Source organism: Malus domestica, chromosome 01, assembly GCF_042453785.1.
Source record: "Malus domestica chromosome 01, GDT2T_hap1".
NCBI classification, from domain to species: domain Eukaryota; kingdom Viridiplantae; phylum Streptophyta; class Magnoliopsida; order Rosales; family Rosaceae; genus Malus; species Malus domestica.
The window spans coordinates 23,349,624-23,364,354 of NC_091661.1; the positions used below are offsets into that span (position 1 = coordinate 23,349,624).

Genomic DNA, 14,731 nt, shown 5'->3' on the forward strand with positions numbered 1-14,731 from the left:
TGTGCACTGACCATTCGGCTGACCGCCTCAGTGATCGAAAGTGACGGCTGCGCCGCCCTAGGCTTGGGGATATGATGCTTGCACCGCCTTAGGTGAGCAGCTCCGTTTATCCCACCGCTTTACGCGTGTCAGATATAGTGGCTCTGCCATGTCGAGCTTCAAATTTGGTTGAGGGTTGAGGTAGTAGTAGCTGCGGCTTGATGAGATGACTGGTGGGTCCCTTCTCGGTGTACGGCAGTTATGTTGTATTGTGGTTACACTATATACATTGACGACTAGATGTGGTCTTCGTCTTGAGGGATAATTTATGTGGTGTGGTCTTCATCTAGAGCAATTACTTTTGTGGTCTCGTATACCAACAATGACTTTATGTGGTCTCACTTTTCTACGATGGCTTTATATGGCATCACTATTCAGTGATGGGCTGTTGTAGTTGTCGATACATACTTGTTGTGTATCGTTTTGTAACAGATTAATATTGGAGACATTGTAGTTTTCGTATATATGATAACCGTTTAGGGGTTTACTATAGTTGTCTATTTGAGCAAATTCGGTCTAGATCATTTTCTTGACCAGTAGAGCATTGTGCCCAATTGGCACCTTTATATTTGTTTACATTGATTAATAAAATAAAAATGTTACTCTTACCACATATTTGTATCATCCTTCTAATATAAAATATGACAAAAATGTTACTCTTATCATATATTTGTATCATATTTCTAATATAAAATATGATCTATATGTGTTGACGGACCCTACATTTATTAGAAAGGTGACACATATATAGTTAGTATCACATTACTCTAATAAAATATCAAACTATCGCTTCTTGTAAAAAAAATTGTAAAACCACATGGGCACTCGAGATTTTTCACAAAAAATAAGCTGGTAAAGAACAAAGAAACAAACAAATGATCACAAAACAAGGGAATTAAATAAAAGTATGTGATTACGACGACCCCGCAACGTAGTTGGAGTCCCCACATTGTTTGCTTCATTCATTGTATACTCTATAAACAAATAACATCACTACAATCTTCCAAAAAATCAACACTAGTATAATGCAAATGCAACTGCATGCCATCATATGAATATGTATTTATTTAAGCAGAGTTAGATTCTATTTCTTCCAAATTTTGGTCTCTTACAATTTCTTTTTATTTAAACAGTTGCGATTATAACACATCAACATCTTACGTTGATTTTTTTCTTCAAAAAAGGACAAAAGAAAATGAGAGAGAATGAGAGGAAAGAAAAGAAAATGACGAAGAAAAGAATCCTACTCTATTTAAACACTACTACTGCTACAAGACGAAGCACAATGACAATTCAAATGACATCTGTCGACACGTGAAGCTTCTAGCATGGTGTGATTGCGCCCACCGGCCCCACCATACGACAAATTTCCGAAAAGCAGCTGCGGACAGTGCTACTTTCTCTACAACATTATTATTACCGCAAATTATTATCTAATTACATGTGTTTATATAGTAAGTTCGACCTAAACCTACGTGCATGGATGACGGATTTGTGTTTACAACTACTAATTGTAAATTGCATTACTTGGCATCTTTACGACCTCGTTTTGATATGTTTTACTTATTAATTTTCGTTAGAATAACGAAATACAAGGAAGAAATGAGGAATGAATATGGACAAAAAGAGTGATGAGAAAGATGAAAAAAACTCCCATGAAATGTTACATGAAAACCACAAATCAAAAATTGAAAACAACTTAATAGGTTTCTGAGTTTTGGGTTTTTAATTTGTATGATATTCCAAGTGTATTTTCCCCTCTTCCTCCAACCACACTTGCTCCTCAATCTTAATTCACGTATTCTTCCATATACTTTCTCACTATATTTAATAAGAAAAATTAAAATTAAAAACGAATCGGTTATAAAATAAATCCGTACTCTTCTGTATTATTTATTTTCATACAGAATAATAAATACATATATATTTGCGCATGGGGCCGGATAATAAGACGATAATCATTTGATCTTATTGCCTATTGTAGTTTGGCTGCATATATCTGAAGCTACCAACCAGAAAGCAGAAGCCAAAGTGAGATCGCCTTCGATCGATAGATGGTTGGCATGTGTGTGTAAATAACTAGTCGTCGGAATCTTTGGAATCCGAGATCATCTTTTGTATCAATTGGCTTGTCTCTTCCTCTGACATTCGATCTCCTTTATTCTGAGACTCTTCATACGCCTCGAAGAATTCCTTGTTCACTTTCTCCAGTTCATTCCATACTGCACTCACCACAATCATTCATATATCAACACATATGATCATCACTACTTTATTATCAGTATTTTAACTAAGAATTTACGTCAAAATTTTTACCAACTAGGTTAAGTTCATATATATATATATAATCACTGCAGTTATTTACATATATGCACATTAATAGTTTGGGAGATTGTTGAAGATGGTACGTACCGTAGTCGATCGACTTTGGCTCAATTTTATATTTGAACAAGAGATATAAAGAGTCGTAATTTCGACTCAGAATCTCTAACATATTATGTTATTAACTTATGAACACTCTTAAACACTAGAGTTACAAGCCTCCGACTGCTTAATCTTATTTTGGGGCTGCCCATATAATTCGTTTAATTTAAGCCAAAATTGGGCAGATTCTTTACTGGGGCTGTTACAGTTTTATTAGAAGAATCATTAACTTTTGTGTTCGTCAATTTTAGAACAATAATTTTGAGTAACGACTCACGGGTGATAATCAGCCTACAAACATGCATCTCTTGGTTACTCACAGCCTCAAGAACTTCTGTGGTGCGTGGGTTTGATGTTCGTTTACTTGCATGCATATTGTGATAGTATGACTATGTTGCAGAGAGAGAGAGAGAGAGAGAGAGAGAGAGAGAGAGAGAGAGTTATAACCAGTAGAGGTGATAACAGGTTTGATGTTTGCATGTTTAGAAAGAGCTTCCATGCACTCCTCTTTGGTCAAGTGGTAGGTCAAACACTTCTCTATCAGGTGCTGCACCTATAATATTTCAAATTAGGGCACAACCGTCATCCCAAATATATCATAACCAATAACGAAAAACTGAAGCATGAACATGTACATATAGCTGTTATATACGTATATGTATGCATACTCGAAGTGGAATAAGTTACCATGTGTATATATGATGCTGATGAAGAATCTCCCATGATCTCTATTTCTATGATCTTAAGTAGGTCGAATTCTTCTGGAACTTAACCACACAAACGAGAGAGAGAGAGAGAGAGAGAGAGAGAGAGAGAGAGAGAGAGAGTATAATATGATTGGGACTTGCTTATAAGATATATATACAAAGCTTAGCTAGCAGGCTAGAGATCGCAGGGAGCTGAGAGTCATATGATCGGGAGAGAGAGATATATATAGAGATCAAATGAAAAAAAAACTGGGTTAAAAAAAGAGAGCAAAGGATGCCAAACTACAAAGCATTAGTGGGTTCGGGAATGGAGGAGTCCCACGTGGGAGATGGATTATAATTGGTGGAGAGGCGATTAGAGGAGATTTGTAAATGACCATTTCTTTGTCTTCTAACCCTCCTTTTCTGCAGTTGTTTGTTCCCCAGTGGCATTTAGGCAACCCTTCCACGTGATCAGTGGGTCCCAACCTAGTCAAATCTCTTCCAAACAGACAAAGCCACAAGGCATATTAGCAACTTTTTAACACAGATCAGTGATGAAGATGGCAATAATCGATCTTCATTGGCTTGGCTTTGGCAGCCCTAAAAGGAAAATTTCTCAATTTCTTCCATGAGATCATATATATCATATATGAATGAGGGTTTGGTTTGCCTTGTGAATTTGATTGTTGTTGAAGAGTACCGTAAAAAGTTATTATTGAAATATCCCACATCGATCATATTTTTGAGAAAATAAGAGTTTAAATATTATAACTCTACTACAACTAATATCGAGGCATTTTGTGATAAAACCTTACACCTGACAGATTGTGTATGTGGTAAATAACAAATTAGAACAATATCGGTGTTGTTGGAAGTGGATCTTTCATGTGTGACACAATCACATGAAGGGCGCGTTGAAATATCTCACTACTTTACCCATACTTGGCTATTAGTTGGTTAAGCTTAGGTCGATAATTGATTCATTAACAATAAACCAATGGACTCTCTATCGATCTTGATAATTGTATATATGTCTACTTCTCATGATTTTTCAGTGCTTGCTATGCTACAAACTTTGCCCATAACAAGACCTGGCATCTGCTGATTGGTGGATCTATAACCATAATAATATCAACCTGGTAAGATATAACATCCAATGTCTTAAATATGGAGTTTATTTTTTATCAACTAACTATATTAGTTTAGTGGAATTTAATTTCGGACGAAGAATTTACTCTTCGACAGCACTATCGAGCTAAATGCTAATAGTGATGAACATGTAAAGATCCGCTGTCTTGTCTTGCTTAATTTACAGAGAAAGAGCACAAAACTTGTGGAGGTCACCAAAACAATTTTAGAATCTTTAACTTTTGGGGGCTGCTTTCTTTTTCTGACGATGTACGTCTTTTGGTTCACTATATCATTATGTTTTTTGCAAACATAAAAGTCGATCAAATCAGATGAATCAAACGAGAATTTGCAGCTCCCATTGAAAAATATGTATGAATATTTAATAGCCATGCATCTTTCTTTTGCATGCACCAATAAATGAAACTAATTCAGTGCATACATACATACATACATACATGTAGTACACCGTATATTCTTAGGCTGCAGAAAGCTCCTAGCTCCTTCCTTAATTGCAGAGATATGAGACAAGTATTCATCATATCTATATAAGAGTAGTACTGGACTTGAAATTTGGATGCTTTTGTTTAGCAGCAACAATTCATGGTTCGAAGGGTTTTTCTCCTTTACTTTTATTTTTATAAAAACACACAAGAACGGCCTCAATTTATTTATTTATCAGCTAGGCCCTACCCTTCTCTAAACTATTCGATAACTATTACGTACCTTCAGCCTTATCACTGCCTTCCAACTATCCAGTCTCCACCACTAGACTCTAAGGCCTAGCTATATGATCAATGGATTTATCCTTATCTCCTACTCACCCATTGAAGACAGTACATTGCTCATGCATAATGTTACCAGCTGAACACTGACTGGTACAAGAAATCAGTACGTAGTTAGCTAGGTACTAATGGCGACTTTTAGTGTTTTAATGATGTTTAGTAGGTTGACAACAGTTCTTAAGTTTTAAGGGTATGTTCGGCCTTAAATGGCCGAACCTAAGACTTCTCACTTCCAAGTACAGAAGAATACCACCAAACCGTAGTATTTAGTGACACAACTTTTCATTTTTGACACAATATATCTTGAAAATTACGGAGAGATTTGTGGATACGCGAAAATCTCGCTAACACCAAACATCTTAGAATGTTGACTTATGGTGGATTGATCTTTCTCATTAATAGTACACATGGTCCAGCCAACTGTATGATTTACATGGATGAGGGTCCTCTCCGGATCCTCTTTGTGAGGAACTAAGAGATCTGTAAATCATGTCCATTTATCGTATATCGTACGGTCAAAAATCATTTTAAATTTTATTATTTAAAATTGAACACAAACAATACATGACAAAAACTGACCGCACGATATACGATTTATGGATTCACAGGATCCTCACAAAGAGAATCCGGATGCGATTTATGTATGTGATGTACTCATTGTTCAAAATATACGGAGCAGATGGCCCAAAGCACACCTGCAGTATTTCAATAATGAGCAAGGACCAATAATCGAGCCAGTTGATTAAGTGCCTTGCTCATACATATCAACAGAGCTATCAACTTCTATAGTCAATAGTTGGTGTTTGGAGAGAACTTTTGGGTGTATGTAGAATTACCAATATTAGAATTGTGAAGTGAATCTGTGACTCGACCCAATGTAATCTAATCCCAAAGCAACAAAAAGCAACTACAAAAGTCTCCCCGAGGCTTAAACAAATAAAAGCTAACACAAAACAACATAAACAAAAAATTAAGAGCAATTTGGGCAAATGCATATCAAATAAAAAATCAAAGAAATATTCTTAGCGCTAATCATGAGTCATTCTTTTTGGAGATAAATTACAATTTAACATGCACATAACAATTTTTATTTTTATAACATTAATGAGTATTTGCAAGCTAAGTAAACAGAAAATGCCACCTTACATGTAGAAACTAAGTAAACTAATTCAGTAATGCTATATTAAAAAAAAAAAGAAAAAAAAAGTAACGCTCATTGATGGGTCGATTTTATACTATATATTATTTCCTATTCTTGGTATATTTTGGTTATTATTTTGGTGAGATTTTGATGCTTTGCTATGTGTTTTTAATGTAGGACATGCAAGCTTGTTTTGAGCAAAAAATAATCAAACGGTGGAATTTGAGTGATTCCAATTGGAACGGGTTCGTGAATCTATCAAGAAGGTTGTATCAAAATTTTATAATTTTATCTCGAAGCATCAGATCGTGGCGAATTAATTTATGCCCAGCGTGCAGTGCTGGCTGATTGGGCTGCAGAGCTTATTTGCGACTTTTGGGCTGGAAGATGATGGATTTTGGACTTGGGCTCTTCTTGGAACTTAAAGAGGAGGTCCTAATCTTTAATTCGAGTCGTTTTGGGCCTGTTTTGAAGCCCTGAAGGTCCAGAAACGTGGCTATCTCTTTGATGGACAGATTTCCTAGTCAGAATAGGAATGTAATTCCTAGTTATCCTTTTATTATTTTATTTTCTAGTTTTTTAGAAAACCTTTTCTATGAGGGTTTTAATTTGGATTAGTATAAATAAGGCTTTTTAGCCATCAGAGAAGGAGAAAAGAGGAGGAGAACGCACACACAATTTATAGGGTTTTTCAAGTTTATTTTTTAGGTGTTTTCTATCCTTATTCTCAATAATAATTTGTTTTATGATTTTTCGTAACTAGTTTCTTTTGCTAGGGCGAAGCCTTGAGCCTTAGCAAGAATATGTAATTTCTTTCAAATTTACTTATGATATAATGCATGCATGTTTTGAATTATTAATCACCATTTTAAACTATCTAAGTGTCTTAGTGATTCGCGACCATTAGGATATTTAGAAAAGTAATTTGATGCAATTTTAGTCGGAAGGTTCCCTGAAATTGGGGCTAGCTTCTTATGGTTAATAATTGTAATTTCACTTAAGATGAACATCACGTCTTAAGGGTTGCATGGTTTTTCAAAGGGTTTTCATAAAGCATAATGAGTGTCTCATGTTCACATTTGATGCGAACGTCCTGACGGGTTGCATGTTAGATATACGTTGTATGTTGGAGGTTCAAAGTAAAATATATATTAGGAAAACCTAACCTTCGAAATATGCATAGGTAATTCATAAGTAATTGGAAGAATTACGTATGATTGTTAAGGTGACAGTTGAACCCTAGGGCTTTTACAAATTGATTTTCTTTAAATTGGTTTCTAGTTGATTTATTTAATTGTCTTTATTTTAAATTCGTTTTTAATATTTTAAGTCACAAAATCAACCTTTTCCAAAATCTTGTTCAAATAATTAATTAAGAATTAGTTTAATTCAATCCTTGTAGAAAACGATCTTGCTTGAGCTGCTATACTACGATATCCTTGTACTCTTATTTGTAAATATTTTTATCTCTACTTTTGCAGGTGGTAAAAATCATATCACTCATCAATTAAGGGTGTATCTTCAGTACAGTCAGTAAGACTACAAACATGTTTCCTCCCACACCCTATAAGGGTGCTGAGCACCTTTTCATCCAAAGAGCTCATATCATGTTTGTAGTTAATTCAATTGCCTAGTTAAACTTTACTCTTTCTTTTTGTACGTTCTGCAACATAAACAATTACCAAAAATTCATCAGAGATCATGAGAGATCATGTAAAGGAATGCTTTTTGCACACTTTTTTTTTTTGCACTACGTGTTATTTTGTGTCTTCTGATTCTCTTTTAATTATCAAAAGATGGACAAATAAACAAAGTACATATATAGAAAGTAAGGATGGTCAATGGATGCTCATGGATACTCCATATCCTATCATCATCGTCACAAGCAAAAACACCATCACTCCCCGCCACAAATAACACATATCTATACTTAAATAGTCCTCTATTTAACTAAATGAGTACCCATTAATCATCCTAATAGAAAGTAAGAAGTATGCTGAAATCACTTTCCACTGTTCAGAAGGAAATGACCAATTAAAGTACTAGTTTTAGCGGACCATATCGTTTACGAGGACCAAAAAAGGAGGACCATATTTCATCTTCTGCGTGCTCAAATCACAGAGGGTGAAACTGAAAATGAAGGTTAGTTCAACAGGTGCATGCATAGCTCAGTTTCAACACTGTCAAGTACGTACGTAGTCGATCAAATCACTTGAGAGCTCACTTGCCGATCAAATCAACTGCCTCTTTACTTCTCGTCTCAAACAACAAATAGTAACTCAGTAGACTTTTGAGGAAGAAACAAAATTATTGTGGACTTTAGCAGGATGCATGATTGGACGTTTGATCTTTGATTTCTAACGGCACATGATTTTTCTGCCAACTAAATTTCCATCCTCGTGAATTACAAGAAAAGGTCAGGATGCGGGGTTGAAAGCTTTAGCTGTTGCAAGACATTTTGAGGAGGTACGTGTGCAGTTTTAGCATCCTTTGCCTTTGGACGGAGGAAAATTAAAGAAAATTAAAGATTTGGATTTGATGGCTATTAATTACAAAATTCAATGATGAAGACGGCTAGCCATTTAGTATTATGGTCTAGTGATATTCCTCTTTATTTGTAAGTGAGAGATCTTAAGTTCGATTATCACTAAAAACGAATTTGAACCATATTATTGCTAGCTATTGTGAAACTTAGCCCACTCGTCCATCTCTTTAGTATAAATAATATTGTTTGTTCAAAAAAAATAAAAGATGACTATTACAAAGTAAGAAAAGCCCAATAGAAAGGTAGCCCAAAATAACAAGTCAAACTACATCCCAACATAAGAAAATTACAGTAAAGAGTCCCAAACAAGAGACCGGCTACGGCAAATTCTAAAGTAAAACTCTAACTATGCCGGAACACCCTCACCAAGCCAACACTGATAATGATACCTTGTTGAAATTGAGTTTCAACGTGGGCATTCTTTCATTGTAAGTAACCGAAGTAGTAAATTAGGAAAGAAAAAAACCCTAACAATCATAGGGTTCATATATAAACAATTCAAGAGCTCAATTGTAGATAGAAACCCCTCCACCATCCACTTGTCATGTTTTACTTGTGGCGCCAGTCTTCCATTGTAAAGCAAGAATGATGCTTTGTCAAACTATTTTGAAGTGTTCTTTAGCTAGTGTAATTTTGTTAAGGGCTCATATGTAAACACCTAAACGAAAGATGTGTCAACAATAAGAATATTCATATATTATCTATTTTCGAAATTTTCAAGAATGAAAAAAATACTTATAATGTTGTGAAATTGAGGAACATAAAGTAAATAAGACATAATTGTCACAGCCCATCCCGGAGAAGTATATTATTTAATTATCGACGGTGTGAAAAGACTAAAATGCCCTTAGGCGTTGAGATGTGTTGTGTGTGACATGCTATTAGAAGTGGACTAATATGTTAAATTCCTAAGTTTTTTGGACCAATTGGAACTAAAGGAAATTAGTGGTGATTGGTTGGTTGTTGTAAACCACACACACACAAAAGTACCACTTTCTCTCTCTTTCACTCCTATGCCCTTTCTCTCAGACTCTCTCTCTTCCTTTTTCGTACGGACCACACCTAAACCAAGCCAAATCTTCACAGATCGAGGGATTCAAGGTCACCATCTTGTTCCTTGTAACCTTACGAGTTGAATGGTACTATTCTCTAGGATTAGAACCTTCATTTTCCCCGAGAACCGAGAACCCAAAAATGTGCATTGTTCATGCACACGTAAAAACGAAGGTTTCAGTGATTTTGGAGATCATAGGGAGCTTCTAGACGTCTCCAAGAAGCTCGGAGTAGTTTGTTGATGTGTTTTGGACTTCGGGATCGTGAGTTTCAAGCTTGGCCGGATTTCGTGGAATTTCTCCGGCGAGATCCTGTGACTTTTGGAGCTTCAAATTGGTAAGGTTGTGTTCTTCATGATTAGGGCTTCATATTGGTGAAAATTTCATGGAAAATGGTGTTGAATTGGCTGAGATATGAAGGTTTTTCTATTTCCCAGTTTTCCGGCGACGACGAGGAGTCCGGCGAGCATTCGGAGAAGACGAGCGAATATTCCGTCAGAGTTGACGGAATATTCTGACGCCGTCAGGTAAACTTAACAGAATCCATTAGCTTTTAACGGAATATTCCTAACGGGGTTAGAGAATCCGTCAGGATTCCCTGCGCGTGGCCTCGCGTGCGGGGTCAGAAAAGTATTTTAAAAATTCATGGGTGATTGTGACGTTGTGTAGGTCACTGTGGTATATTCATATACCCAATTTGAGCTATGTATGAGAAGTTATTACATAGTTTGGTATATGTGCATTAAAGTGACGTTTATATAGTTGCTTCTCCTATAGGCGAGACCTATCCAGAGGACTAGCGTAGCCAGGCTAGGCATGGGGGTTACGACCCGACTTCATTTCATTGAGTGAGCAGTTATTTTCAGTATATATATATATACTTGACGTTTTTTTCCCAGAAAACGTATTTAGGAAATGTGATTTAAATGCCATGCTATGCCTATATTTTATTTTAGTATATGCATTATCATAATTATGCATATTGCTGCATGGTGCTGTGGAGGTTCAGGTAAGCTCAGGTAAGTTATGTTTGGTTATGTGAATTGTCGATGATGTGATATGTGATTGAATATTGTTGAGCTCATAAAACTGCACTTAGGGTGATTGTGATATAGCCAAAGACATGACACATGCCTGTTTATTATGTCACCTCCTGCACCATATGCTCACATTGGATCCAATTTAGGTGCACAGTCTTGTCGTACAGACCTTATTTATGGTTTCGACTCGTAGGTGACTAGCAATTAATCGCCCTGCTATTATGTGAGAGTAGTATTGAGCATAATTATATTACACCCATTATCGTCGTACAGACCTTTGCATTTGGTTCCGACTCTTGTGCAGTATATTGCCGTATAGGTCATTGTAGTGACTCCGGTTAGATTGACTCTTGAGCTATGAATTCAGCCGTACAGACTACCACAGGGGTTCCGGCTAACATGTTATATTTGTATGAAACTATTCTTACCTGAATTGCTTATTCTGTTATATATAGGTATGACATACATACAAATATGAATCTTGATTTTTGAGCATGATTTGAGATATATACATATTTATGTATTCTATTTTCTAGGAAAATATCTATATACTTGTTTTACGGCGAGGGGTTAGTATATTCAAAGGAAAATAAGGTTTTTGTGTAAATGTGTTTTACTGACCCACTCAACTTTGTTTTTCGCCCCTCCAAGTTTTAGGTAGCAGAGTTTGGTGGCCACGAGGAATTCAACGGTGTTCTAACAGAATCTGAAAAGTAGGATTTACCTTAGGGTGTTGTATCTTAGTAATTGTCCTACTTGACTGCAACTAGATCTTCTTATTGCTCTGAAAGTGTAATTATACACTTAGACCCTCACTAGCATCCTTTCTTAACTGGAATTGCTAGTTGCTTGGTTTCAAATTGTTCGTTTTTCCTTATTCTTTATCGCTTCCGCTTTGCGCACAAGGCTACGTCACGCTCACGTGACGGCCAACACGTCTCGACTTCGGTCGGGGTGTGTCATAATATTTACGGGTTTCGACAAATACATCCTCAGGATAGTAGCAGTAGTCTATCTCATTATCTAATTGAAATTACAAAGCAATGGAGACAATAGATTGTGTATCTTCTCTTTTACTGCTTGTGACGTGCTGCTTATGAGAATTTGGTAGAAATCCTTGAAATTGAATGAGTGGAGACCCACTTTTCTTGACTTTGTCTATACATGAAAGAGTCCATAATAACATGCACCTCTACAACAAAAAATAAATTGTAAGAAGTGCTTTAGATTTGCTAAATTAGATCAAATGAAGACCTAAAGTTTTTCAATAGCTTTTTTGGCGCGCACATTTTTATTTAATTTTGTTCTACTTTTGCTTAATTGATTTTAATATACAAATAACACTTTAATTATTTAATTTTTAGATTGACACTGTGCTTGGTGAGGGTAATAGGGAGGCCCGCACGAGTGAGTTCTGCAAAGTAACAGCGTCAACACTCGGCCAGCCTATAACCCCTCCATAAATTCTTGCGCACTAAAGTGCTTTGCGCGGCGAACGGCTCTCACCGCTCGCTTTGTTTTCCTTACTCATTAGTTTAAGGCAAGTTTCAACCTAGCAACCCAGCTTTGTTTTATGCATCCCCACTTGGACCGAGTTTGTATTAAATGACCGATGTGGGACAAATAGTTTATAAAAGAAAGTTTGCCTTCTCTTCTTCCTGTAGGCTTCCAAAACTAGTTCTAACTTTTAGAAGAAGCGTTCTAGGCAGTTCGATTTTTAGATTCCTTGGTGTCGATGTATAGGTGAATCCATTTCTATATTTTGAGAAATACATGGAGTGATTCTGTTCTCATCGGTTATACCCGTGCATCTACATCTCTCATCACGTAACTCATCTATGTGTATAAACGGATGACACGCAAGATTCAGCAAAGACAAAAGTCTTGTGGGAAGCCATTCCACCTCCATGATTTATTGAACCACTGAAACCATATCGGTACTGGTAGCAAGAAACAGAAATCAGAAGAGCACGTACTGGTGAAGTTAGATCGATTGAAGAACAACGCCTTCATAACATCGAACGTGACGTAAACATTTGTTTCTCTACATTTATTCAAAGTACATTACTTACAATTTGGCTTTTTCAAGGAAGCTCGTGTATTACATTTTACAACTACAAAGGAGCCTAATTACATGAAATAATCAAAACCCTGAACAGCTAAAAGAATGGGATTGATGTGATTGAATACAAAGCTGCCTAGCAAAAATTTAGGCATCACATATTACATGCCATCAATATCAAGAAGATTTTCATGACAATAGCGGCTCCAACTGGGGATCAATCTGGGTGCCAGACTGCAGTTCGGACACCGATGAATCCTCTGCTCATTGCCCGAGCAATGTATGGAAGGAACTCAGTCTCCCTTCAGACGAAGGGTCTGCTGTTTTACGCGTCTCCTTTAGCAGAGATGACGATGATGATGAAAACTAGAGAAAAGAATAAGAAAAGAATAAGAAAAGAATAAGAGAACAGACTGAACTTCATTACTAGAATCATTGAAAGTTGAAACATGAACCAAATTAAACACATAATTCAGGAAGCTATGAACAAGGTGCATCTACTTATGTGTGTAAGGATGACTTATATGTGAGTGTCATTTAAACCACGGTGCAAATATACAAGTGAAAGGCTTGTATTATGTAAGGACTCGATTATATGGATTACACCGGATTAATTCTATATTAGAGGGAAAACTAAAGGTGGTTATCAATTCAAATAAAAGGCAGTTGTAACCTACACAAACTGACAGCAACTGCATCTCTGATAGGGAGATGCAGTTGCAGCATATAAAGTCGATTTTGGTCTCTCTTATCGGGTACTACTTGTTCTCATATCGAATACCAGTCCTATTGAGAGTATTGAGATACTATTTCTGAATCCAAGAGAAGAGAAGACAAGATCATGGCTTCACTGTCTTCCACTCCAAGTAAATATATTCCTTATACTGTCATGAACACTAATCATGTGTGTACTGCATTTAATATGATCATGCATGGTTTTAATTATTGTTGCAAGCACTGTCGTATTGGTTTAGTTGTTATCGATCCTTATACATGTCTACAATGTGCACATAATTTTAGGATAAATTGAAATTGCACTTACCAATATGCGGGTTTGCTGATTCATGGATGACAAATGCAAAGCAAAACACCAGCCTGCAATCACACAAGCACATTAAAACTATATGAATTGAAAAAGGAAACAGAGAGAGAGAGAGAGAGAGAGATCATCCGGAAATTCAATGATCTATATGAAATTTACTTTGGAATTTATTGCCACAGAAGGTTGAGCTAATAAGAACACAACAACGATATACATGTCAAGCTAATGCGAACTAAATTTGAAAACTTGTCTTGCATGCATATAAGATTAATTGTCGTCTGAGATTGAGGTACCGAGGCAACATTGGATTCTTATCATGACAAAGTTGTATTTAGCACAACAAATGACAGTTCTTATGCCCTAATCAGCCTTTCTATATGAAAATACGGATTCTTTTGGGTAAAAGTTCGAACAAGGTCTCCCAAAAATAACATTGCTTCAACTACTCACCCCAATAAGGACGCCAATCTCAATGCCAAGGAACAATGTTGTAGTGCAGTAATGGTCCAAAGAAGAAAATCTTTCCTATCTACACCCCATAAAAATATAGCCTCCTCGTAGTCCACCTGAATTTCGATAGAAAAGAGTTGTTGTCTGAGTAGTAACCAGTTCAATTATCTCGAAATATCAGCGCACGGTCAGAGAAGCAGAATCCACAAATAGAAAACAAGAAATCCACTTCATTTACATGTAGTACATGGACATGTCAATGATAGCAATAGTGTCATTTTCTTTGCTCTCCACTAGCCAGAATGGAACTTTTAATTTCCATGAATATGCATAA

General features: G+C 36.2%; 1 protein-coding gene and 1 non-coding gene across 2 annotated transcripts; both read right to left on the minus strand.

Annotated features, from left to right (window-relative positions):
• Positions 1-1,900: 1,900 nt before the first annotated feature.
• On the minus strand, positions 1,901-3,374 carry LOC103426379 (uncharacterized). Its single transcript, XM_008364475.4, has 3 exons — positions 3,151-3,374; positions 2,911-3,016; positions 1,901-2,261 (listed from the first exon to the last, which is right to left on the minus strand). Exons 1-3 carry the CDS (start codon positions 3,184-3,186, stop codon positions 2,119-2,121), a joined length of 285 nt encoding a protein of 94 aa, XP_008362697.1. The 5' UTR covers positions 3,187-3,374; the 3' UTR covers positions 1,901-2,118.
• An 8,859-nt stretch (positions 3,375-12,233) lies between these two features.
• Positions 12,234-12,387, minus strand: LOC114826826 (U12 minor spliceosomal RNA). Its single transcript, XR_003775837.1, has one exon. It is a non-coding gene; the product is annotated as a U12 minor spliceosomal RNA (small nuclear RNA).
• Positions 12,388-14,731: the final 2,344 nt, after the last annotated feature.